The 27,518-nt window shown below is 42.0% G+C and overlaps 2 protein-coding genes across 2 annotated transcripts in view; both read left to right on the plus strand.

Moving 5' to 3' along the window:
• Positions 1 to 27,518, plus strand: part of LOC141171872 (uncharacterized) — a 400,751-nt gene that overhangs the window by 353,287 nt on the left and 19,946 nt on the right. The window contains exon 11 of the mRNA XM_073655503.1: positions 4,509 to 4,515. Within this exon, the coding sequence (XP_073511604.1) occupies positions 4,509 to 4,515 (7 nt within the window). The remainder of the gene's footprint in view (positions 1 to 4,508; positions 4,516 to 27,518) is intronic.
• LOC141171882 (uncharacterized) lies at positions 737 to 26,413 on the plus strand. Its single transcript, XM_073655519.1, has 7 exons — positions 737 to 829; positions 18,277 to 18,426; positions 18,556 to 18,657; positions 18,732 to 18,852; positions 18,936 to 19,024; positions 19,217 to 19,307; positions 21,871 to 26,413. Exons 2-7 carry the CDS (start codon positions 18,349 to 18,351, stop codon positions 22,893 to 22,895), a joined length of 1,506 nt encoding a protein of 501 aa, XP_073511620.1. The 5' UTR covers positions 737 to 829; positions 18,277 to 18,348; the 3' UTR covers positions 22,896 to 26,413.

A 27,518-nucleotide genomic window follows, 5' to 3' on the forward strand; every position in this document is an offset into this window, starting at 1 on the left:
TACGCCCCACATCAGAAAGGGGTTAAAGCTTGCCTAAAAATGTGGGGGCTAGGTATCAGTCAGATTGTCTGGGGCAGTGCATTCCAGAGAACAGGCGCAGCACGGGAGAAGTATTTAAGACTGCTGTGCGAGATTTGGATTATGGAGGAATGGAGGGCATGTGTAGGGTGATAGACAGATAGCTCCGTACACCTCATACACACACGGGTCCGCTCCGTACACCTCGTACACGCACTGCTATGCTCCGTACACTTCGTACACGGGTGGTTCTGTTCTGTACGCCTCGTATATGTGTGGCTACACTCAGTACACCTTGTACACACGCGGCTCTGCTTCGTACACCTCGTACATTCGCGGCTCCGCTCCGTACATCCCGTACATACGTGGCTCCGCTCCGTACGCCTCGTACACGCGCGGCTCTGCTCCGTACCCCTATTACACACGCGTGGCTCCGCTCCGTACACCTCGTACACGCGTGGCTCCGCTCCGTACACCTCGTACACGCGCGGCTCCGCTCCGTACACCTCGTACACGCGCGGCTCTGCTCCGTACCCCTATTACACACGCGTCTCCGCTCCGCACACCTCGTACACGCGCGGCTCCGCACACCTCGTACACACGCGGCTCTGCTACATCCGCACTGTAAACCCCTCCTGACCCCACACATAAACTTCAGCTCATCCAGCACCATGACAACCAGCACAGCAGAGTCCTGCATCCACTGAGGCCCCTGATCATGTGACCCCTGACTCCTCCCCTCCTGTGACCTCATCACAGCTCCTGTTCGCACACAACAGCCATATATGTGGTGGCGGCTCTGCAGGTGGAGGTATGTGGAGACCCCCATTACTGGGCGCAGGGGGCATTAACCCCTTCAGCACGGAGACTCTTTGGGGTCTTGTGTTGCCCCTTTATAAGAATCATAAGGTTTCTGTTCTGTTTCCTGTAATAGATACATACGACCCAACTATGGAGACAGGAAGGGAGGAAACGTATTGTTCTCAGAGTACAGGACCCCCACAGTGTAATGCCCCCATTATGCCCCTTATGCAGGATGTATGATGCCCCCCCACAGTGTAATGCCCCCATTATGCCCCTTATGCAGGATGTATGATGCCCCCACACAGTGTAATGCCCCCATTATGCCCCTTATGCAGAATGTATGATGCCCCCATACAGTGTAATGCCCCAATTATACCCCTTATGCAGTATGTATGATGCCCCCACACAGTGTAATGCCCCCATTATGCCCCTTATGCAGGATGTATGATGCCCCCACACAGTGTAATGCCCCCATTATGCCCCTTATGCAGGATGTATGAAGCCCCCACACAGTGTAATGCCCCCATTATACCCCTTATGCAGGATGTATGATGCCCCCCACAGTGTAATGCCCCCATTATGCCCCTTATACGGGATGTATGATGTCCACACACAGTGTAATGCTCCCATTATGCCCCTTATGCAGTATGTATGATGCCCCCCACAGTGTAATGCCCCCATTATGCCCCTTATATGGGATGTATGATGCCCCCACACAGTGTAATGCCCCCATTATGCCCCTTATGCAGGATGTATGATGCCCCCACACAGTGTAATGCCCTCATTATGCCCCTTATGCAGTATGTATGATGGCCCCACACAGTGTAATGCCCCATTATGCCCCTTATACAGGATGTATGATGCCCCCCACACAGTGTAATGCCCCCATTATGCCCCTTATACAGTATGTATGATGCCCCCACACAGTGTAATGCCCCCATTATACCCCTTATGCAGGATGTATGATGCCCCCCACAGTGTAATGCCCCCATTATGCCCCTTATACGGGATGTATGATGTCCACACACAGTGTAATGCTCCCATTATGCCCCTTATGCAGTATGTATGATGCCCCCCACAGTGTAATGCCCCCATTATGCCCCTTATATGGGATGTATGATGCCCCCACACAGTGTAATGCCCCCATTATGCCCCTTATGCAGGATGTATGATGCCCCCACACAGTGTAATGCCCCCATTATGCCCCTTATGCAGGATGTATGATGCCCCCACACAGTGTAATGCCCTCATTATGCCCCTTATGCAGTATGTATGATGGCCCCACACAGTGTAATGCCCCATTATGCCCCTTATACAGGATGTATGATGCCCCCCACACAGTGTAATGCCCCCATTATGCCCCTTATACAGTATGTATGATGCCCCCACACAGTGTAATGCCTCCATTATGCCCCTTATGCAGGATGTATGATGCCCACACACAGTGTAATGCCCCCATTATGCCCCTTATGCAGTATGTATGATGCCCCCACACAGTGTAATGCCTCCATTATGCCCCTTATGCAGGATGTATGATGCCCCCACACAGTGTAATGCCTCCATTATGCCCCTTATGCAGGATGTATGATGCCCCCACACAGTGTAATGCCCCATTATGCCCCTTATGCACGATGATTGATGCCCCCCACACAGTGTAATGCCCCTTATGCAGGATGTATGTGTAGTATGAGTATGAAAAATGGCTATTTTATATTTCAAATCCATATTGAAATAAAATAGGAACCAGACATGTCAGCATTTGTAGGTATCCTACCTCAGTAGACTAGGGGTCATTAGTACTGACATACTAAAGCATAGCTTTAGTTTAAGTTTGCTAACAGTCTGAGGTTTAATCTTTATTACTGAAGGGAGTTAGCCTTTTGTATACGCTGTGTTTGCTAGAACCAGAGACCGACGATTGCACAATATTGTAAATAAGACTACAGGCATATGGCTTAAGATGGAGAAGCTTATTGTAGTACCAAAAATATAAGTGGCTATCTGAAACCCATTATGATGTATCCAACCTTTAATTAAATATTCTTATATATTCTGTGTTAAGGTATACTTTATCTGTGAATGTATCTCACTGATACATAGCTTCTTAACACAATATACTGTCTGGGAAGAAAACCTTGTTCTGATTTATAACCCAGTGTAGGATTTACTCTTATCAAATGTAAACATTATGACAGAAGTAGAATGGTCCGTGAACAGGTCTTGTCCGGCATTGCTTATCTGTGATAGCTGGCCACTGTCACAGGATTGGAATGCTGGACAATAACCTATGAACTTTCATGCTTACGTAATATTAGGTTGGGTAAGCCTTTTTCTAAAATATAAAAGCTGTTGAAGAATTCAGTTATGGCAGAAGCATTGTGGACCTGTGAAGAGGATGCTCTTCACAGTGTAGGACCTAGGATGCATTCTCTGCCCATCGCTGAATGCTTCTCCAGCTGAAGTTTCCAGACAGATGATGTACATGCTACTAGGGAAATCTTTTTCTTCTGCTATCTAATAGTAAGTATGTAACCTTTATAAGTATGTAACCTTTAATCTACAAAAGTGTACGCAATATCATAATATCATACTATTCCTTTGATTCTGTATTTTATCTTTCAAATTAAGTGTTATAAATAAAATTGCGTTATATTACAAGTGGTTGCCTTCTTTAAAGTCATATCCGAACCTTATTGCTAAAAACTTGGCAATACAGTATGAATCATAGAATCATAGAATCATAGAATGGTAGAGTTGGAAGGGACCTCCTGGGTCATCTGGTCCAACCCCCTGCTCAAAGCAGGATTCACTAGATCATCTCAGACAGATGTCTGTCCAGCCTCTGTTTGAAGACGTCCATTGAAGGGGAACTCACCACCTCTCGTGGCAGCCTGTTCCACTCATTAATCACCTTAACTGTCAAAAAGTTTTTTCTAATATCTAATCTGTGTCTCCTCCCATTTAGTTTCATCCCATTGCTTCTAGTCTTTCCTTGTGCAAATGAGAATAAAGATGATCCTTCTACAATGTGACAGCCCTTGACATATTTGTAGACAGCTATTAAGTCTCCTCTCAGTCTTCTTTTTTGCAAGCTAAACATTCCCAAATCCTGCAACCGTTCCTCATAGGACATGGTTTGCAGACCAGTCACCATTCTGGTCGCTCTTCTCTGAACTTGCTCCAGTTTGTCTATGTCTTTTTTAAAATGTGGTGCCCAAAACTGTACACAGTATTCCAGATGAGGTCTGACCAAAGAGGAGTAAAGACCGATAATGACTTCACGTGATCTAGACTGTATGCTTCTGTTAATACATCCCAGAATTGTATTTGCCTTTTTTGCTGCTGCATCACACTGTTGACTCATGTTCAGTCTATGATCTATTAGTATACCTAAGTCTTTTTCACATGTACTGTTGCTTAGCTCTTTTCCTCCCATTCTGTATATGCTTTTTTCATTTTTATTGCCCAGATGTAGTACTTTGCATTTTTCCCTGTTAAAAACCATTCTGTTGGTTGCTGCCCACTGCTCCAGTTTATTTAGGTCTTTTTGAATCCTCTCTCTCTCTTCTCTAGTATTAGCTATCCCTCCTAGCTTTGTGTCATCAGCAAATTTAATCAGTTTACCCTCAATTCCTTCATCTAAATCATTGATAAAGATGTTGAACAATACAGGTCCCAGGACGGAGCCCTGTGGTACCCCACTTGAGACATTCATCCAGCTGGATGTGAAGCCATTTACAACCACCCTTTGAGTCCGATCACTAAGCCAGTTATGAATCCACCTAACAGTTGCCTGGTCCATTGCATACTTGGTCATTTTTTCAATAAGGATGGTGTGAGATACTTTGTCAAATGCTTTGCTGAAGTCAAGATATACTATATCTACAGCATTTCCCTGATCCACCCAGTCAGTGATTCTGTCATAGAAGGAAATTAAGTTAGTCTGACATGACTTGTTAGTTACAAACCCATGCTGACTCTGGTTAATCACTTCATTCTTATCCATGTACTTACATACATGTTGTTTAATAATTTGTTCAAAGATCTTTCCTGGTATAGAAGTCAGACTCACCGGCCTATAGTTCCCTGGGTCCACCTTCTTCCCCTTTTTGAAGATAGGAACAACATTTGCTCTTCTCCAGTCTTCTGGGACTTCTCCTGTTCTCCAAGAATTTTCAAAGATTATGGAGAGTGGTTCTAAAATTTCTTCTACGATCTCCTTCAGTACTCTGGGGTGTAATTCATCTGGACCTGGAGACTTGAACTCATTTATGTTAGCTAAATATTCCCTCACAATCTTTCTGTTTACAGATAACTTGGATTCCTCTATTCCTTTAAAAGGACAGTGAAGATCAGTTGATGTTACATTTTCTTTCTGAGAGAAAACAGATGCAAAATAGGAATTAAAAAGTTCGGCCTTCTCAACATCCTCTCTTACCATTTCTCCATTTTCATCCTGTAAAAATCCTATAGCATCTTTGACTTTTCTTTTACTTTTGACATACCCCCAAAATCCTTTTTTATTGCTTTTGACATCTCTTGCAAGCCTTAATTCATTGTCAGCTTTAGCTACCCTGATACGTGCCCTGCAGGAACTGCAGACTGCATTATAATCTTCTTTAGATATGCCTCCCTCTTTCCATTTAATAAACATTTCTTTCTTTCTTTTTAGCATGTGTTTAAGTTCTGTGTTCATCCATCCTGGTTTCCTTAAATGCTTCCCATTCTTCCTACTTTTCGGGATTGTTAACGATTGTGCTTTGAGAATCTCATTTTTAAAAATTTCCCATCCTTCCTGGACATTTTTGTCCTTAAGGACATCCAGCCATTGGATCCCTCCTATTCTCTTTCTGAGTCTCTTAAAATCTGCCTTTCTAAAATCTAACCTTGAAGTTTGAGTCTTCACATGTCTTCCTCCTCTAGTTATCCAAAATTCTATAATAGCATGATCGCTGCCTCCTAGGGTCCCAGCCACCTTTACCTCCTCAACCATTTCCTCCCTGTTTATAAGGATTAGATCCAAAGTAGCAGATCCCCTTGTTTTCTCCCCTACCTTTTGGAAGATAAAGTTGTCAGCAAGAGAGGATAAGAATTTGCTTGACCTGTTAGTTTTACTTGAGAGAGATTCCCAACAAATGTCTGGATAGTTGAAATCTCCCATGACCACTACGTCATATTTTTTGGAGAACTTGGTCATTTGATACATAAAGAGTTCATCCATATCTTCAGCTTGCCCAGGTGGCCTGTAGTAAATGCCTACAATGGTGTCCTTTCCGTTGCTCTCTCCTTGTATTCTTACCCAAACAGTTTCCACAGAACTCCCAGTCTCTGAAGCTTCAATCTCTGTGCAGATATACGCTTTTCTAACATACAATGCAACACCTCCTCCTCGTTTATCAAGTCTGTTTCTTGCAAATAAGTTGTATCCTTTTAGCCTTTTATTCCAATCATGTGTATCGTCCCACCAAGTTTCAGTGATTCCAATGACATCATATTCCTTTTCCTGCATTAGTAGTTCCAATTCTCCTTGTTTGTTGCCCATGCTTTGTGCATTTGTATAAAAACATTTTAGTTTGTGATTGGTTTCTCTTCCTCCCATATTTTTATTATTTAAATTGTTTTGTCTTTGTTCTTCCTTTCCACTTCCAGTAGCAGAGATCTCAATAGTATTTGTCAGCTGTATGGCTTTTTCTGGCCTTTTGCTTCCCTTCCCACATTGTTCTAGTTTAAAGCTCTTCTGATGAGTGTAGCAAGGCGACTTCCAAATACATGTTTTCCAGTCTTCGTAAGGTACACCCCATCTCTAGCAAGTAGTCCATCGTATAGGTAATTCATTCCGTGATCCAGAAATCCAAATCCTTGTTGACGGCACCATCGACGTAGCCAGTTGTTCACCTGTAGAATCTTATTCCACCTCATTGTTCCATGGCCATCCACTGGGAGGATGGATGAGAAGACCACCTGCGCTCCCAATTCTTTCACTTTCTTGCCTAAGTCTTCAAAGTCACTGCAGATGGTTTCCAGGTCCTTTCTTGCGGTGTCATTTGTCCCCACATGTATTAGCAGGAATGGGTAGTGCTCTGTAGGTCTGAAGAGTCTTGATATCCTGTCCGACACATCTTTAATTTTTGCTCCTGGAAGACAGCACATTTCTCTTGAGGTTATGTCTGGTCTGCAGATAGCGGCCTCTGTTCCTCTTAACAGGGAATCCCCCATGACCACCACTCTCCGTTTTTTCTTCACAACATTCTTCTTTCTCCATCCAGGAGGATTCTGAGGGCTTACAAGGTTATACATTGCTGGCAAAGTCTTATTTTGCTGTATTTCTTCATGGTTCTCCTGCGTGAGAGCCTGGTACTGGTTCCTGAGCAGTATGGGTGCTGACTGCCTCTCGATCCTTCTGCTTCTGTGGGTCACATGCTTCCATTCCTCTGTTTCCTCAGGTGCAGTTCGAATTTCTTCTCTTTCTGAATCATGAAGAGATAATTCTGCTCTGTCTAAGAACTCTTCACCTTCCTTAATGATTTTCAACGTAGTTAACCTCTCTTCTAGATTTCGCAACTTTTCCTCCAACAGGGACACAAGCTTGCATTGGTATGATGCCCCCAACACAATATAATGCCCCCATTATGCCCCTTATGCAGGATGTATGATGTCCCCACACAGTGTAATGGCCCCATTATGCCCCTTATGCAGTATGTATGATGCCCCCACACAGTGTAATGCCCCCATTATGCTCCTTATGCAGTATGTATGCCCCACACAGTGTAATGCCCCCATTATGCCCCTTATGCAGTATGTATGATGCCCCCACACAGTGTAATGCCCCCATTATGCCCCTTATGCAGTATGTATGATGCCCCCACACAGTGTAATGCCCCCATTATGCCCCTTATGCAGGATGTATGATGCCCCCACACAGTGTAATGCCCCCATTATGCTCCTTATGTAGTATTTATGATGCCCCACACAGTGTAATGCCCCCATTATGCCCCTTATGCAGTATGTATGGTGCCCCCACACAGTGTAATGCCCTTTATGTAGTATGTATGATGCCCCCCTCACAGTATAATGCCCCCATTATGCCCCTTATGCAGTGTGTATGATGCCCCTACAGTACCGCCTGAGGTCCTGCAGTTGGAATAATCCCTCTGGAGTTGGTTTTCCCTTTGCCTGCTCCCCTCCATGTATACCCTCGAGCATGTATACATGCATGTAGGGGAGCAGCCGGCCTTACTAGATATCGAGTCTTTGTACAGTAATATACGGCCTGAGGATGGTATCAGAGGAGTAAGACATTTCTTTTAATCGAGATCAATACAGTGTAGCAGACATAATGACTTCATGGAGGATCTTCTAAAATTCACTCTTACTTATAACTACTTTCTTATTGACAGGCAGTACTTCCTCCAGCTCAGGGGTACTGCGATGGGGAGCCCCTGTGCCCCCTCATATGCGAACTTATCCCTGGACTGTTGGGAGGAAACCACAATATTCTGAGATGATTATAAGTGGTGGCATCCATATACTGGGGTATGGTAGAAATATATTGACTACATTTTTATCATCTGGTCGGGGACGAGTGAACAATCTTTTTAATTTGTCGGGGACCTCAACATCAATAGAGTGGGCCTTCGATTCACATCTGAATTTAATTATAATAATAATTTTTATTTTTTTAGCACTAACATATTCCACAGCACTTTATAATTTTAGGGGGGACTTCTACAGACAATACAGACTTTACAGAATAAGCTTAACTCAGATGTTAAAAGGAGTGAGGGTCGCAAGCTTACAGTCTATAAAGAAGTAGGGGAGACACAAAGGTAAAATGTACATATATTCTATAATACAGCCTTAATATGCTAAATAGGGTAAGTACATAACACTATATGAACTGGTCGCCAGCCAGTATGTGTACAGTACAGAGGCTAATCAGTGCATGGATGGTATGAGCATGATTTTGAAGAAACTTTTGATATGGGCCAAACTGGGACAGTTAGATAAGTGTGTTGAGGTGATAGGCCGGTCTAAAGAAATGTAAAGAGAGGAGAGAACAAGGCGCAATGGGTGACTCAGTATTGCAATTGTTAGAGGGGTGTGAGGATGGCTACTAACCTTATGAAGTTGTGCACCTCTGCACAACCCCAGTGTAAAGCTCCACAAGCTCCGCTCTGTTGGTGGCTGTCATCTAATTCCAGCGGCGTTCACAGATCCTGATCTCTCGGTGGTGGATCACGTGGTCAGGTTAGTTGCATGTAACGCCGAGATGGACGCCCAGCTTCACCAACACCCCAGGCAGCGCTCCGGAGGGGTTAGGGCAGCGCAGCTTGGAAAACCTGGGTAGTGATTCTAATTAAATTCCTCCCACAGGTGAAAGAACAATAAATTAAAGGCAGCTCTACCGCACCCCAACAGGGGGAAAGGGACAATCAGTGAATATGAATAGCGGTACCAGAGTGCCAATAACAGGGCAAAAATATTAAAAGGACTGATTTATTAATATACACACAACGCGTTTCGGTGGACACAGCCACCTTCATCAGGTGTGACAAGCAGCAAACAATTGATCCTTATATACATTTGACTAGGTATACAATTACTTAAAAGGGGCGGGGCCAGATACAGAGTAATACCTCTATATTAACCCCTGGGGTCTTTACTTTACCTCTACCATATCTGAGAGTAATATTCAATATCTTGACCTTCAGATAAATATAGACAATTCAGGTAAAATATCCACATCTACCCACTTTAAGGAAGTGGATGTAAATAGCTATCTTGAATTTGACAGTGGCCATCTACCCAGCTGGATTAGAAATATTCCATACGGTCAATATTGGCGTGTCAGAAAAAATTGTACACATGATTCGGATTTTTTTCTGGAATCTAAGGTTTTACAAAAACGTTTTAGAGCTAAGGGATACCCCCAGAAATTATTAAAGGATGCTTTCACCAAAACTAGATCCCTATCACAGAACTTGTGTATCAACAAATCCAAGAATACCAGCCAAGAGCCATACAACGATTTCAGTTTAAATCTGATTACTACCTATGGTAAACCTACGCAAGTGTTATCCAGTTTATTAAAAAAATACTGGTTCATTTTAAGTAATGATCCAATATTAACTGGTCATTTACCGGAATTTCCTCATGTCATATATCGGAGGAGTAAAAATCTAGGAAACTATATAGCCCCTAGCAATACAACAATTGGTAGAAGACCGAACCATTTAAATTCAGCTCCTACTAGCAATAATGGATGTTATAAATGCAACGTCCCTAAATGCTTATGCTGTCAATCCATTGATAACGGAGCTAAAACATTCGTCTCTGTGGTCACTGGAGAGATATATCCCATTCGCTTTAGACTTACATGTCAGTCCTCGTATGTGATCTATCTGCTCCAGTGCACCTGCGGCCTGCAATACATTGGCCGCACTATCCAGGAAATGCACTCCAGATTAAATAAACATCGCCAAAATATTAGAAACGGCTTTCCCCTACATAGTGTTTCTAATCATTTCTTAAAAGAACATCAAAAAAATCCTAATAACCTAAAACTAACTATCATTGATCATATAGTTGATACACACCCTGATAGACTAAATCGTCTCATTACACATGAAAATTATTGGATTTTCAAAATGGGAACCTTGTCTCCTGAAGGTTTGAACCTTAATATAGAGAAGACAACTTTTTAAATAATTGTTTTTATATTTTAGCAATTTTATTATATATATCTTTTATATGGAGGAGCAGGGGGGAGGAGAGAGAGAAGAGGGGAAAGGAGAGAGGGAGGGGAGGAGGGAGGAGAGAGAGAAAGGAGAGAGGAAAAGAAGGAAAAAAATAATAAAAAAATTTTTTTTTTTTGGATAATAAAAAATATTTTTTTTAAAAAAAAATTTTATTTATTTTTTTGTTTTGTTTTGTTTCTCTTTCCTTTCTTCGTCTACTTTTCCCTAATTATAATGATAGAAACTGATTGTAATTTTATAACTTTATATTTATACATTGTTTTATGTTGTATGTAAAAATTATTATTTATGATTATAGGATTCACAAGTTTTTATACAGCGAATCCTTTTTATAAGAACCCTATATGCTTCATTAGGCATTAATTTATAACAATCCTTTTTACTTTATTGAGCATATATGAACTCAAGGGGTTAATATAGAGGTATTACTCTGTATCTGGCCCCGCCCCTTTTAAGTAATTGTATACCTAGTCAAATGTATATAAGGATCAATTGTTTGCTGCTTGTCACACCTGATGAAGGTGGCTGTGTCCACCGAAACGCGTTGTGTGTATATTAATAAATCAGTCCTTTTAATATTTTTGCCCTGTTATTGGCGCTCTGGTACCGCTATTCATATTCACTGATAGTCTAAAGAAATGGGTTTTTATGGCACGCTTAAAACTGTGGGTATTGGGAATTAATCGAATTGTCTTGGGTAGTGCATTCCAAACAGTTGGTGCTGCACGCGAGAAATCTTGGAGACGGGAGTGGGAGGTTCGGATTATGGAGGCTTTTAGTTTTAAGTCATTGGCAGAATGGAGAGCACGGGAAGGGTGGTAGACTGAGATGAGGGAGGAGATGTAGAGTGGTGCTGAATCGTGGAGCGCTTTGTGGGTGAGAGTGATGTTTATATTGAACTCTGTATTGGATGGGTAACCAGTGCAATGACTGGCACAGGGAAGAGGCATCGGTGTATCGGTTGGTGAGGAATATGACCCTGGCGGCTGCGATAAGGATGGATTGGAGAGGGGAAAGTTTAGAAAGAGGGAGACCGATTAGTTAAGAGTTGCAATAGTCTAGACGAGAATGAATAAGAGCTACAGTAAGAGTTTTTGCCGAGTCAAAGGTAAGACAATTTCTGATTCTAGAGATGTTTTTGAGGTGTAGATGACTCGAGTGAGCGAGTGATTTGATGTGAGGAGTGAAGGAAAGACCTGAATCAAGTATGACCCCAAGACAGTGGGCATGTTGCTGGGGAGTAATGGTGGAGCCACAAACTGAAGTGGCAATATTGGGCACAGGTAGGTTAGTGGATTGAGGAAATACGAGTAGTTCAGTTTTTGACAGATTCCGTTTTAGATAGAGGGAGGACATAGTGTTAGAGACGGCGGAAAGACAATCACTGGTATTTTGTAATAATGCAGGGGTGATGTCTGGAGAAGAGGTGTATAATTGGGTGTCATCAGCATAGAGATGGTACTGAAAACCGAATCTGCTGATTGCTTGTCCAATAGAAGCGGTATATAAGGAGAAAAGAAGGGCGCCTAGGACTGATCCTTGAGGAACAATAAGGGGAAGGTGAGAGGAAGAGGAGCCAGCAAAAGACTCAGTGAAGGAGCGGTCAGAGAGGTAGATCCACAGTGTCGAATGCTGCAGAGAGATCCAGGAGAATCAGCGGGGAGTAGTGACCATTAGATTTGGCTGTTAGTAGATCATTAGAGACTTTAGTGAGTGCAGTTTCAGTAGACTGTAAAGGGTCAAGAAGGGATTTATCTGAGAGATAGCGTAATAGACAGGAGTGGACCAGGCGTTCCAGGAGTTTAGAGATAAAAGGAAGATTGGAAACAGGTCTGTAGTTGGCCGTGCAGTTCTGGTCGAGGGATAGTTTTTTAAGTAGCGGATGTATGCTGGCGTGTTTAAAAAAGGAGGGAAAAATACCAGATGAGAGGTAGAAGTTGAATATTTTAGTTCGGTGAGTCGTGGTGACAGCTGGAGAAAGGGACTGAAGGAGATGTGAGGAAATAGGGTCACTGGTGCAGGTGGTAGAGCGAGAGGAAGCAAGGAGCCTTGTCACTTCTTCTTCCATGATTGGTTCGAAGTCAGAAAATGAGCAAGATGCAGTGTGGGAGGGAGGAGCATGCATTACATTTGAGGACTGGGAGAAAATTTCCTGTCTGATATGGTCAATTTTTTTCTTTGAAATAATTGGCCAGATCGTCAGCGCTGAGGTCGGTGGTCGGGCCTTGTGCTTCTTGACACTTTTCACTCTCTCCTTAATCAAACAGGTGTTTTGGCTTATTGGGCCGTGAGATGATGAGGTTGTTAAAGTAGGTTTGTTTGGAGAGGTGAAGGGCGGAGTTATAGGTTTTAAGCATAAATTTATAATGGAGGAATTCTTCGGGCAGATTAGATTTTCTCCACAGCCGTTCGGCACCTGGAGCACCCCTGGAGAAGACGTGTTTACAGCGTGTGCCAGGGTTGTCGCCGTCTGTGCCGAGTTGTTCTCTGTGTAGGAGGTGCGGCTTCATCCAGGGCTCATAGCAATATTTCGTTATAATGCTTCAGTGCACAGTCAGGACATGAGAGGGAGGAGATTGGGGCCAATGATGACTGCAACGTTTTCATAGATTTCTGGGTGTTAATGGATTGTATATTTCTATAGGTGTGGAAAGTGGGGGTGTCTTGAGCAGGGTGACAGTTCTTGACAGAGAATGAAAGAAGGTTGTGATCTGAGAGCGGAAGAGGAGTGTTCGTAAAGTCATGTATTAAACAGAGCCAGGCGAAGATCAGGTCAAGAGTATATCCATTTTCATGTGTAGGAGAATTAGTACACATGCCGTTCCTGTATGTACTGATCAAGAAAGATTGAAATGGGACCCTAGGGACACTCATCTACCATAAACTTTCAAGCACTAATAAACTATTGAAGTGGGATAACCACCACCCCCATCCCCATACAAAGAGGAAACCCAAGGGCCAATTTTTACGGTTGAGAAGGTACTGCTCGAATGTCACAGAATCTAATATACAGGCAATAGACCTGAACACCAGATTAAGGGATAAAGGGTACTCATGGTACATTTTCGATTCCGCAACATCGTTTGCAGAAAATGGGAGAGAGAGACACTCCTCCATACCAATCCAAGAGACCAAGAAGAAGATTGGACTACACGAGTAAGAAAATCTTATGACAATCAGAGTGACTGTATCTTTCATATCCTCAGAAAACACTGGGATATACTTGTGGTCGACCCGGACCTGAGGGTGCTGTGAAATCTACTTCCACTTTCCACTTCTACTTTCAGAAAGGGTTGGTCAATTAGGGACCGTTTAGTGCACAGTGTCTATAAAAAACCTGCACCCAAGGGGACTTGGCTAGATAGAAGAATCTGTGGTTTCTTTAGATCTGGAGAACGTTGTACATGTAATTGGATGAGACCATGTAAATCTTTCTCAAGTTCCTCCATGGTTAAAATCTTTCCAGTGCAATTATTCCAGTTGTAAAACCTCAGGACTAGTATATATGGCCACATGCACCTGCCCCCTAGAATATGTAGACAAGATCAAGAGGGAGTCTAGGAGGAGAGTAGGGGAGCATTTGGGCGATATACGCCATGGTCAGGAGATCCCATTAGTGAGACACATGAACAGTGCACATCGAGGTGAAACCGGAGACCTCTCCTTTTGTATCATTGTGGTGGTTAAACCCAATGTGAGAGGAGTTGATCACAATAGATGTGTCCTCTGAAAGGAAAGTGAGTGGATTGTTAGACTGGATTCTCGAGCCCCTAAGGGACTCAATGACCAAATTTCCTATGCCTGTTTTGTGTGAATACAGCCCCATTCTTGATTATATTTTTTGGATTTTATGCTCTACCCATTGCTAGTCAGTTCCCTGTGAATGGGGTTCACATATTGTTGTACTTCACCGAGATATCTGAGCTTCTATATCAGAATTATTACTTATCAATTATATTCCACTTATACTATTTCATCATTAACAAGTGTGGTGATCCTTGTGTATTTCTAACTGTGCAATAGAGGTCAAATTTGACCATTTAGGAATATACTGTGGGCCACCATCCCATATTTTTTGTGGTGATAAAGTAGATCTATTTGCCTATTACATGATAGGAGGATGTGCAGTACTTGTTTTTAGTCTCCCATGATGCTGATCTCAGAGATAGGATTTTTCTATGTTGGTGGTATGCAATCCAATACCATATGCGATCCGGCGTGGAACGCATGCTTCCGGACATGCGCATTCGCAGATAGGAGACCGTGATGCACTCCGGCGTGGAACGCACATGTCCGGGCACGTTTGAGCTTTCTGCTGCCCGTTGTTTTGTGCTGGATTGTGGGGCGTTCTTGAGAATTTATTTTTGTTCCATCTGTCTTTAGTTGATCCCACTGATGCATCAGATAAGTCCTCAGAGAATTATAATTAGAGGAACCCATGGACACATTAGGATTTGTGAAGCTGACCTCCGCTCTCCTCTATTTCCTTTGAATTTATTTTGTGACCTGTATTTCAGAACAGTAGCTCCTGGTTTGTTTAATTTCCATGTGTAAATTGAATTTGACTCGTAGTCTTTGATATCTCTCTCAAACGTAGTTTTTTTGATGTCTGAGATAGCATCCTCCAGACTTTGTAAATTCTTTTGCATATTTTGTTTGAGTTTTGGATGCAAAAAGGCTTCTACACCAGGCGGAATAAGCAAGAAACAAATATCAAGCGCAATGTAACTTGGTTGTCCTATAAGGGTTTTTTTAAATGTGGACATACACCCTGTAAAGCATGCAACTATGTTAATAAAACCAACACATTTGAAGAAAACCTAACGGTACAGCAATTTTCAATACACAATTTCATCAATTGTAACACTATAGGGGGTCATTTATTTAATAGAGTGTATAGAGAGTTAACTACAATACGTGGGATGCACGTCAGGTCCGCTAAAAAAATGTATTAGAAGACATTAATCTATTAAGATATTTGGCAGTCGGCACCACACAATCTAAATCACTGAAATATGGTACGTTGTGCAATGGTAACTGTGCAACAAAGCACTTAAAGAAGTAGGTAGAGAAAAGCTTGCACAGTGAGATAATGCACATCCAAAAATAATAAGAATTACTGCAAATAATAAATACAATAGCAACTTTATTTCATGTAGGGGACACACAAGTGGTTAAAAAACATACGACCCCTGACGAAGCTACTGTAGTAGCGATACACATAGGGCATGGATACCTACGGAGGGAGTCCACTGTAGAGAGGTAAGCCCTACGCGTATCGCTACTACAGTAGCTTCGTCAGGGGTTGTATTTCTCTTGCTGATCAAAAAGGTCATAGTATTTGTATAACCCTGAATGCTGAATTCTACTCGTTTGGAAACAATCATGTTTACTGTGCTAATGACAAATTGTACTAAGTCAGCTGAAAGTTTATTTACAACAGCCCCTGTGATACCAACTATATAAATAGATTAGCTCAAACAATGATAGGTGATCCCTGCACCTATACCTCTTTTACCTGGGCTTTATGACCTCACACAGATGTAAATATAAACAGGGGTGTCTGTAGTGCTGTAGACAGAATGAAATTTGGGACAGAGAATCACGGAACATCAGAAGGACTTTGGAAGGAGAATGGGAGACATCCTTCAGGAAAGTAGATGGATTGCATGGCATCTAAAGAGACACAGATTTGTATTCTACATGATTCTAGTCTAAGGGTATCAGCCCTCACTGGAAAGTTTCAGATCTACTCCATTAACCATCAGAGAGACCATGGATACTTTTGGGAAGTCCAGGAGAGGACGAAAAAGTCACTTGGCCCCATGGATATGCTGTTTTGGTGTTGCTAGGAGGGACCCACCGGTCACCTAGAACCCATGGAAACTCTCGGAGAGGCCAAGATGGGACCATCGGGTCTCCTGGTCTTGTACCTCGATGGACTGTTGACTTCCTAAGCTTGCCTCTACCTTCTCTCTGTGGGGGCCCACCAGAAGCGGAGGGCCACTGGTTGAGGTAGTTGGCCCTGGAAGTCTCCAAAGTCGCAGCTGTTCTATCCCAGGCGGGCGGAGATGGAAGAATGAAACTGTGTAATGTACCATCTTGGGTATTTGCTGGACTGTTCTGTATGTTTAATGTCCGCTTTGTGGTTCAGTAAAGTGTTGCCACTCTGTTTTACCCTCACCCTGTGTTGTTTGAGTAGCGTTACGCCCACAGAAGACCCCGGGTCTTCACAGTCCCTGACCAGGGCGGCTCCATGCGGTGTTCTACAGACAAGGTGCATTAAATAAACAGTGAGCTGACCTCCCTCTCCATTTTCTCATTATTTGCATGTTTACCTTATAGTGACAAATATTTATTTTGCTAAAACTGTGATATTTTCATTTTAAAACTTTTTTTAAACCTTTTTTATAAACTTTTTAAAATACCTCTCATTAGTGCGATCATACAACACAGAAGCCTTTGATTGCTCAGGTGATGCACTGTACTACTGTAGTGCCGTGTATTATCACTGCCTGTCAGTGTAATACTAACTGCCCCATACACAGGAGATAAGTGTTGGCTGAAGGATCATTTGGCAGATGGCTATCTCTCCAGATTCCCCCATACACAAATATTCCAGCTTTCCTGTGGTTTGTATGACTGACTGCATCTGTAGGGAGGTCCCCAAATACATTATATAGTCGACCAAAATCAGTGCTTCCATGTAACTTTAGTCTAATGTTTATGAAGGTGTTAAAAAGTAAGTTATGGAACTCTGCCTCTGGCCTGGCCTAATAGACTTTTGTACATTACAGGCCCAGTACTTGGGGGAGGAGGGCATTCAGCCGAACTCTGTCACACCTTCTTAGATGCCATGTTTGCTTTTTGCAGGAGCAAGTGGTTAAACTGCCAGGGATTTTATTGCAGCCGCACCTGTGCCATCCCTGAGGTGTACATCTATGTTCTGGTGCCCAAAAGAGTTCATAACATGTTAAAAAATTACAAAATGTGTCTTCTGCTTTTTGCATGTTTTTTCTTTTTACAAGAATTGTTGGTGCCAATTTTCTTTTGAAACATTTTAATATCTGCTTTTTTCTGGGTTTTTTCTTGTAATATAGGAAAGCCTAAGGCTAGAAATGAAACCCATAATACACTGTACATGTAGACTTTAGTATCAAATAATTTCTGTCCGCGGCATTTGTGCAAACAAAACAGCTTTTATAAAAGCCTCAAACTTCTGTGTGTGAATCAGACATGAGATCTAACTTGATAGAAGATTACTGTTCAGGGAAGACGGGAAACATTCATACAGACGGCCAGTGGTGATGTAGTCAGTGACGGACTGTCTCCAAATATGGTTTTAGGTCCGTAGTAGATGATGTTGCCTCATCATGAAGTAGTTATTTCTCATGTCACGTGAAATAAATATCTCCTGCAGTATGGCTAATGCCAATTCCAGTGACGGAAAATGAGACGAAAATTAGCGTTATGGAAGATAAGTCTATGAGAAACGTATTCAGCTGCAGACTTCGAGGAAGAAACTGGTTGTTGTCTGTGGCCTAAAATATGTAGGTTTTATTACTAGATGTAAAGAAAAAACTAAATACTATAAAATAATAAATCTCATCATATGTTTCCCCTTATTATCTCCAGTAATTGTATTATTATACAGGATTTTTATGATGTCACATCGGCTCATCTTCTTCTCGTTCAGATCTCTACAATACCGGATCCTCTCAGTGAAAATCGTCTATATAAGAAAATTTTCCTGATTTACCCATCAACGATGGATAAAGACAGGGACAAGATGGTGGAGAGGATATTACACGTCACCCTAGAGATCCTCTTCCGGCTTACTGGAGAGGTGAGAGATTCTGATGACATCACATTACATCATTCTTATCTATGGGAATAACAGATGGACAGAACTGGAGAGGTGAGGACTCTGGAAATGTCTGTAGTGAGATTTATAAATGTGTCTCTCCATAACCAGAGATTAATCATGGGGCCTCCACCTCACCCCCTGATACATGAGGACATCAATGACCAAATCCTAGAACTCGCCTACAAGATGATTGAGCTTCTGACTGGAGAGGTGACATTGCTGGGACATTATACAGTAACACTATGAAGGGATCGGGGGGATGACTCTATCATTGTATGTGTCAGATTCCTATAAGGTGTCAGGATGTCGCTGTCTATTTCTCCATGGAGGAGTGGGAGTATTTAGAAGGACACAAAGATCTGTACAAGATCATGATGGAGGTTCCCCAGCCCCTCACATCACCAGGTAATAGACAGGACTAAATACACACGGCCTATAATTATCAGTATGTAAAGAATGAATTCAGTCCCCGTATGTGTTTCCTCCAGATCTATCCAGTAAGAGGACAACACCAGAGAGATGTCCCCGTCCTCTTCTTCCACTGGACTGTAAACAAGAAGATCCCAATGTTCCTCAGGTAGATAGAAGATGTCATGAGTTTTCCCCTATGATGTGTAGACGGTTGTAAAAGTCATGTCTTCAGTCTTGTTTTATCCACCATTAATATGTTTTATATTTGTGTAATGAGAACGTTGGAGATGGCAGGATTAGAGCTGATCATAGATGTGACTTCTCCATCTGTCTGTGACTTTTATAATATTTGTTTTAGGGTGAAGATATGACCCATATTAATACTACAGAGACATATGTGAGGGGTGATGAGCGGTGTAAGGAGGAGATTCCTACATATGACTACCCAGGTGAGTAGTAACCACTAAATGCAGAGAAGTCACAGATTCTTCTCAGTCACCAGCTGTGGCTGGTTTATCGGTCGTGTAGTCCGGCCGTATCACAATCATGTGATCACCATTTTGCCGCTAGACCACAACATTCTCCTCCGTCCAAAAATATTCAATTTACTTTGTGTAATTGTGAAAGATCTTTTCTATAGAACTTATAACCTGGAGGATCCACCTCCCCCTGGGATTAGTAGACGCTGACCGTTACCTGCCCAGGTCTGTAAACTACAAAGCCAAATTACAGCGTACGTAGAAAGTGCTGACAAGTGAGAAAATCACTTGAAGAAAAACATTCTGATGGGCCTGTAAGAGAAAGCGGAGGGTAATGATGCTGTTGGCTTCCTAGATCCCTGATATCTTATTAGATGAATCTACCTTCTCTCCCCTCTGTGCTGCTGAATGTTCTCATATGGTTCCTACAAGACCAAGTCCAGTCTTTCTGGCTAAACTTCACTTTCTTGATCAACAACATTAAATGTGCAGTGAGGGCCAAGTGTGAATTTCTGTACAATAACAGAGTTTCCCTTTATCCTGACTTTTCAATTTCTTTTAAAACCGACTATCTTCAAACAGGGTTGCGATAACCTACACAAAAAACATTACACCTGTGCCATGATATATCTCTAAGTTGTGCGTGGCTGATGGCTCTAATATACATTTATTCACGCCGGCAGGAGATGTGGTGGCATGGCTCGAGCCCTGGTTTCATGGATACACTCCACATCATAGTGTTGAGTGAATTTGTTCGGCACTTCAAATTTGGGTTCGTGTTCGGGGTTCCGGCTTGTTTGCGCACATCTGCGTGACAGCGTGGCAAATCAGGGATGTTCATGGGTGGAGCCGATTTTTTTGGTGCGAACAAGCCGGAACCCCGAACCCAAATTTGAAATGCCGAACAAATTCACTCAACACTAATCAGAAATTCCATTATATTTTCAATCCTAAGAAATTCAGATTCCTGCACAATCTCTCCTGAAATGGGGGCACTAATACTTTCTCTACTCTTCTAGTCAGGACTCATCATACCTCCAATGGTCCACCATAAATGAGCCAACTCCAGTTTAGTGTTGGATTTCTCCATTCATACTTACGTTGTTGTTGGGGATGTTACTTGTTTATATATTCTTTCTTTTTTTTTACAAGTTCATTCTGTATGATAGTCTGATTGTGGTGGGATCGGCCGGCCTCACTTATGTGAGTCTTTAACTCCCTGGTAGTCCTTGAATAAAGATCTCCATTGCCTCTTCCAAATACCAGAGATCTAAATTTAAGACACCTCACCTCTGCAGTATTGTAAAAAACTTCACTTTAAATGTCTAATATTTCTTCTTGACACTCATCTGACAGAAAATATTGTCCCTTACGATAGTTTAGATTGCCAAGAGCCACCGAGCCCCAGACTCTAATTACCCCAGAGAGGTTTCACCATTAGTTACTCATTTTTCTCGGATGAAGACTGTTGAGTTTGATCATTTCAGTAGATGTGTTATTGTCTATACTCAGTTTTTGACTTCAGTAATCCTCTGATGTAACCCCTTCCCGCAGACAGTTTTATGTTCCTAATCAGGCCCCATTTTTCAAATCTGACGTGTGTCACTTTATGTGGTGATAACTTTTGAATTCTTCACAAAGGATAATAGGAAACAAATGGACCTTACAAATTATTTTCCAACTTCTCTTGAATCTGACAATCCCCTATATACGGTTGTACACTACTGTCTGGGCACATGGCAGGTTAAAAAGGGAAGGAGCGCTACTTAGCTCTTTGAATGCAGATCTTGCTGGAATAGTTTGCAGACACAATGTATTGGGGGCACTGTTCATGGTCACCTGTCAGCTCAAAAGATGGCCACCACAAACTGGCTTGTCACTATCTACCCTGTTTACTGATTTCACAAATTACTTTGCTCATCAACCTTTAACCCCTCTACATGGATCTGGACTTACACAGAGACCCCTAGGCTTGGGCCACGGTGTTACCTGCTGTTCTGTGGAGTGAGATGGGAAGAAGAATAGTCAGGTAGCCGGATCACAACCAGGAGGGCAGAGAAAGTATAAAATCAGAAGACACAAGAGTAGTCAGTAAACGGGCCGAGGTCACAACAGGAACCAAATACACAAGCCGGGAGCTGATCACAGAGGACTGAACCAGTGGAGAACACGGCTGGACAGCACACACATCCTTTCCAAATGGCTGAAGCAGGGAGCAGATTACTCCAGCTGGACAGCACACACATCCACACTGCCAGACTGGATGGTACTACAGGTCCCAGGTTACCTAATCTTAGTGGCTGGACAGAGCCTGCGCCTTTTACTCCATATTTGGGAAGCAGAATGAGCAAACAGTTGGACACCACGCTCCACTGGTTCATCCTATGAGGTTTTCTATTAGATGGTCATTGTCCTGGTGAATAAGTGAATGTTTTTTTATATAACTTGCCTTTTTTTACAGACAGTTTAAGTAGAAATGTTCAAAAATATAAAATTCAAGGCTTTTTTATTAAAAAATAATTATTCTTGGCAGATAACTGTACCCGGAGATCAGAGGGACAGCTGACATCTTCAATTTTCAAATCAGACGTTTTTCAGATCCCACAGGATACAATTGAAGTGAGTGACATTACTCCAGATATACCATCATCCCTTCACAGCAAAGATCTGTCATCTGATTCTATGAAACAGGTCCTGTCTTCTGATTCATTACTGACTACTAAGGAAAATCATAGTCACAAAATAAGCATTAAAAAACAAACTGCTCCTAAAGCAAAGAAGACATTTTCAGGTTCAGAATATAGAATTAGTTTTCCTCTCAAAAAGTCTTTTCTTAAACATCAAAAAATTCACACAGCGAAGAATAGATTTTCTTGCTCCAAGTGTGGGAGATGTTTTAATCGGAAATCAAATCTTGTTAGGCATGAGATAACTCACATAGGAAAGAAGCCATTTTCCTGTTCAGAATGTGGGAAATGTTTTCTACAGAAATCAACTCTTATCAAACATCAGAGAACTCACACAGGGGAGAAGCCTTTTCCATGTTCAGAATGTGGGAAATGTTTTGTACAGAAATCAAATCTTATCGCACATCAGAGAACTCACACAGGGGAGAAGCCATTTCCATGTTCAGAATGTGGAAAATGTTTTAACCAGAAATCTAGTTTTCTTAAGCACCAGAGAACCCACACAGTGGAGAAGCCTTTTTCATGTTCAGATTATGGCAAATGTTTTGTACAGAAATCATATATTAATATACATCAGAGAACTCTTACAGGGGAGAAGCCATTTTCATGTTCAGAATGTGGGAAATGTTTTACAGACAAATCAACTCTTATCAAACATCAGAGAATTCACACAGGGGAGAAGCGTTTTCCATGTTCAGAATATGGAAAATGTTTTAACCAGAAATCTGATTTTGTTAAGCACCAGAGAACCCACACAGGGGCGAAGCCTTTTTCATGTTCAGATTGTGGGAAATGTTTTAACCAGAAAGCGCATCTTGATAACCACCGGAGAACCCACACAGGGGAGAATGCTGCAACTACACACAACTAGTCTCTGTACAGACAAGAAAGGCCCTAGCTGCACAACTAATAACGCCACCACAGACCTAACTCCCTAATAAGCTGTTGAGGAGTTCTTAATACCTCCTGAGGAACCAGAGGGGAGGCTGCAACACACTGTCAACAAGGGGAAAGTAAAGTATGAAGACCCATGACCTAGGACGCAAACCCAGCTTTCTGACACTAGGCACTAAATTGTGACCCAAAATCCTTTGGTAATCTTCAGATTTCATGATGTCTTGCACACAGGCAAGGCACCTAGTGCCAGAGGCAGCAAAACAACCCCAAAACACCTTTGAACCTCCACCATATTTGACTGTATGGGTTGTAAATTTATTGATTATGCTGCGCACCTTGGACAAAGGAACATGCGGATCCCTAAAGATGGACTTATAACCTTGAAATTGTTCATATTTTTCAACAATTTTGGTTCTCAAGTCCTCAGACAGTTCTCTTCTCCTCTTTCTGTTTTCTTCATGCTTAGTGTGGCATACATAGGCACACAATGCAAAGATTGAATCAACTTCTCCCTTTTTTATCTAGTTTTAGTTGTGAATTTCATATTGCCCACACCTGTTACTTGCCACAATTGCATTTGAACAAGCTTCACATGCTTGAAACAAAGTTGTTTACCCACAATTTTGGCAAGGTGCCAACAATTTTTTCCGGCCTATTTTGTGTGAAATTATGTTCAATTTGCCTTTTTTTCTCTGTTTTCTTGTGTTGTTCCAATACACGCAAAGGAAATAAACGTGTATAACAAAACATGTAATTGCAATAATTTTCTGGGAGAATTACTTCATTTTCTGGAACAATTTCAAGGGATCCAACACTTTTCACCATGACTTATTTTTGTTGCCTTTTTAATTTGTTGCAGCATTTCATCCTCTACATGTTCAGCTATATTAGGAGACTTGTAGCAAAGTCCAATTAGCAGCTTTCCATTATTGCCATGTCCATGTACATTTACCCAGACTGATTCTACATCAGGAATGTAAAACTCAAAACATGAAAACTTTGACAACGTCGTGGGCCAACCAGTATACAGTATAATGGGCCCCATATACTCCTCCATACATAAGAAACAAGAGGAAAAAACTTCAAGTCAGAGTCCCATATAATAGTGAAACAATTACAAAATGTTATTAATTATAATTTATACAGGAAAAAAATATGAATCGCAGAAACAGACAGTTAATAGTAAAACAATGGAGGAGCACTAATGAGGAGCATGAGACAAATTAACATGATTCTTTTCTGATGTAAATACATAATTGGGCTGCCAAAAAATAAGAATATATTGTTAAAATGCAGTGAAGCATTCAATAAAAGTGCAGGTGCTTGTGAGGTAGGTCAGAAGTAGTTGCTATATAAGAGGTTAGTCACACCGCTGTCTATATACAAGTACTAATATAGATAGCTCATACTGGGGACAGCAGATCTTTATAAGTGGTATCAGTGCCCTGACCTCTTAGGCTACAGGATAAAAGTATATCCTAATACATATTAAAGCCTAGAAAATGCACCTAAGTAGGAAAAAAGATTAAAGAACGGCAGCAAAAAGAGTGTAGCATGAACCCTATAGAATACTTACAGCCACAGTCGATGTGAATACGCCCCTCAATTGCGCTCACCCTGATGCGCGTTTCAGCACGGCTGCCTTCATCAAGAGGTGGCGTCAGTGTAGGTGGGTAGGGTTTAAAAAGGGCCCTTGAGCCAATAGAAAAGGGGGGGTGTAGTCTCTCGGCCAATGGGTGTGGGGAGGGCGTGGCATGACACATGGCAATCACTGCTACACCACCGCATCCATGGCAAACGCGTCATATGATCCATCATTCAGCAAGCACATGGGGAACCACGTGACCGCACGTCATGGAGCAGAGATTGATACGGCCAGCGAGGACACCACAGAGAACAGTGAAGCATGAAGTATAACACGATTATATGAGATCATAGTATAAATGCATAATAAGATATAAGAAAATATCTCTCAAAATATCGATCTATAAATGCGAAATATATATAAATTATATTCTATTATATATATAAAATATGTAGAAATTATTAACTACTACCCAACCATACTACACTGCTCAAAAAAATAAAGGGAACACTTAACAGAATATAACTCCAAGTAAATCAAACTTCTGTGAAATCAAACTGTCCACTTAGGAAGCAACACTGATTGACAATCAATTTCACATGCTGTTGTGCAAATGGAATAGACAATAGATGGAAATTATTGGCAATTATCAAGACACCTTCAATAAAGGAGTGGTTCTGCAGGTGGGGACCACAGACCACATCTCAGTACCAATGCTTTCTGGCTGATGTTTTTGTCACTTTTGAATGTTGGCTGTGCTTTTACACTCGTGGTAGCATGAGACGGACTCTGCAACCCACAGAAGTTGCTCAGGTAGTGCAGCTCATCCAGGATGGCACATCAATGCGAGTTGTGACAAGAAGATTTGCTGTGTCTGTCAGCGTAGTGTCCAGAGGCTGGAGGCGCTATCAGGAGACAGGCAAGTACACCAGGAGACGTGGAGGGGGCCGTAGAAAGGCAACAACCCAGCAGCAGGACCGCTACCTCCATCTTTGTGCAAGGAGGAACAGGAAGAGCACTACTAGAGCCCTGCAAAATGACCTCCAGCAGGCCACAAATGTGCATGTGTCTGCACAAACGGTTAGAAACCGACTCCATGAGGGTGGTATGAGGGCCCGACGTCCACAGATGGGGGTTGTGCTCACAGCCCAAGACCGTGCAGGACACTGTGCTCTTCACGGATGAAAGCAGGTTCACACTGAGCACATGTGACAGACGTGACAGGGTCTGGAGACGCCGTGGAGAGCGATCTGCTGCCTGCAGCATCCTTCAGCATGACCGGCTTGGCAGTGGGTCAGTAATGGTGTGGGGTGGCATTTCTTTGGAGGGCCGCACAGCCCTCCATGTGCTCGCCAGAGGTAGCCTGACTGCCATTAGGTACCGAGATGAGATCCTCAGACCCCTTGTGAGACCATATGCTAGTGCGGTTGGCTCTGGGTTCCTCCTAATACAAGACAATGTCAGACCTCATGTGGCTGGAGTGTGTCAGCAGTTTCTGCAAGATGAAGGCATTGAAGCTATGGACTGGCCCGCCCGTTCCCCAGACCTGAATCCGATTGAGCACATCTGGGACATCATGTGTCGCTCCATCCACCAACGTTGCACCACAGACTGTCCAGGAGTTGGCGGATGCTTTAGTCCAAGTCTGGGAGGAGATCCCACAGGAGACCATCCGCAACCTCATCAGGAGCATGCCCAGGCGTTGTAGGGAGGCCATACAGGCACGTGGAGGCCACACACAATACTGAGCCTCATTGTGACTTGTTTCAAGGACATTACATCAAAGTTGGATCAGCCTGTAGTGTGTTTTTCCACTTTAATTTTGGGGGTGACTCCAAATCCAGGCCTCCATTGGTTAATAAAGACATACTGATAGGGAATTTAGATTGTGAGCCCCGATGGGGACAGCGACGATAATGTATGTAAAGCGCTGCGGAATATGTTAGCGCTATATAAAAATAAAGATTATTATTATCATTAATAAATGTGATTTCCATTGATGATTTTTGTGTGATTTTGTTGTCAGCACATTCAGCTTTCTACAGAACAAAGTATTCAGTGAGAAGATTTCATTCATTCAGATCTAGGATGTGTTATTTGAGTGCTCCCTTTGTTTTTCTGAGCAGTGTGTGTATGTGTGTGTGTGTGTGTGTGTGTGTGTGTGTGTGTGTGTGTGTGTGTATATATATATATATATATATATATATATATATACTGTATATATATAGATATATATACTGTGTGTATATATGTATATATATATATATATATATATATATACAGTGAAGGAAATAAGTATTTGATCCCTTGCTGTTTTTGTAAGTTTTCCCACTGACAAAGACATGAAGAGTCTATAATTTTAAGGGTAGATTAATTTTAACAATGAGATATAGAATATGCAAAAAAAATCAAGAAAATCACAGTGCCCCTGACGAAGCATCAGCAATACGGCGTTGGAGTGGTGTGAGGGGCCGGGGTATGTTCTGAATACGTTTTCTCTTTTGATCCCTCTGGCTGTAGCCATTATGGGAAGGTGTCGCAGCTTTTATTTGAGTATTATCTCTTGATAACAAATAATCATTTCATATAAAAATTTAATACATGCATATTTATATATATTAAAAAAAATTCTTTCCAAATCAGACAATGTGATTTTCAGGATTTGTTTTCTCATTTTGTCTCTCATAGTCGAGGTCGACCTATGATGTCAATTACAGGCCGCTCTCATCTCTGTAAGTGGGAGAACTTGCACAATTGGGGGCTGACTAAATACTTTTTTTCCCCACAGTATACATATAATATATATACAAATATTTTCATGTGTGTGAGTATATATTATTATTATATATATATATAATGTGTGCATATAAGACCGTGTGCTTTGCTGGAGGGGGAAGGACTTTTCTCTGAACAGAAGCTCAGTCTGGGCAAATCAGAAGCAGATTTACAGTAGTTGTGTAAAGGTGGTGTATACAACTCGTAAAACCAGTTCCCTTCTGTCCTATCAGCTGA

The sequence above is a fragment of the Phyllobates terribilis genome, unplaced genomic scaffold, assembly GCF_046119375.1.
Source record: "Phyllobates terribilis strain yellow unplaced genomic scaffold, ASM4611937v1 Scaffold_12__6_contigs__length_324123572, whole genome shotgun sequence".
NCBI lineage: Eukaryota > Metazoa > Chordata > Amphibia > Anura > Dendrobatidae > Phyllobates > Phyllobates terribilis.

Bases quoted from the DNA above. Each gene is read 5' to 3' on its own strand.
- LOC141171882 (XM_073655519.1), top strand. From the start codon at position 18,349: ATGGATAAAGACAGGGACAAGATGGTGGAGAGGATATTACACGTCACC. The intron at 18,427-18,555 runs GTGAGAGATTCT...CTCCATAACCAG, and splicing joins TCTTCCGGCTTACTGGAGAG to AGATTAATCATGGGGCCTCC. The intron at 18,658-18,731 runs GTGACATTGCTG...TGTATGTGTCAG, and splicing joins TTGAGCTTCTGACTGGAGAG to ATTCCTATAAGGTGTCAGGA.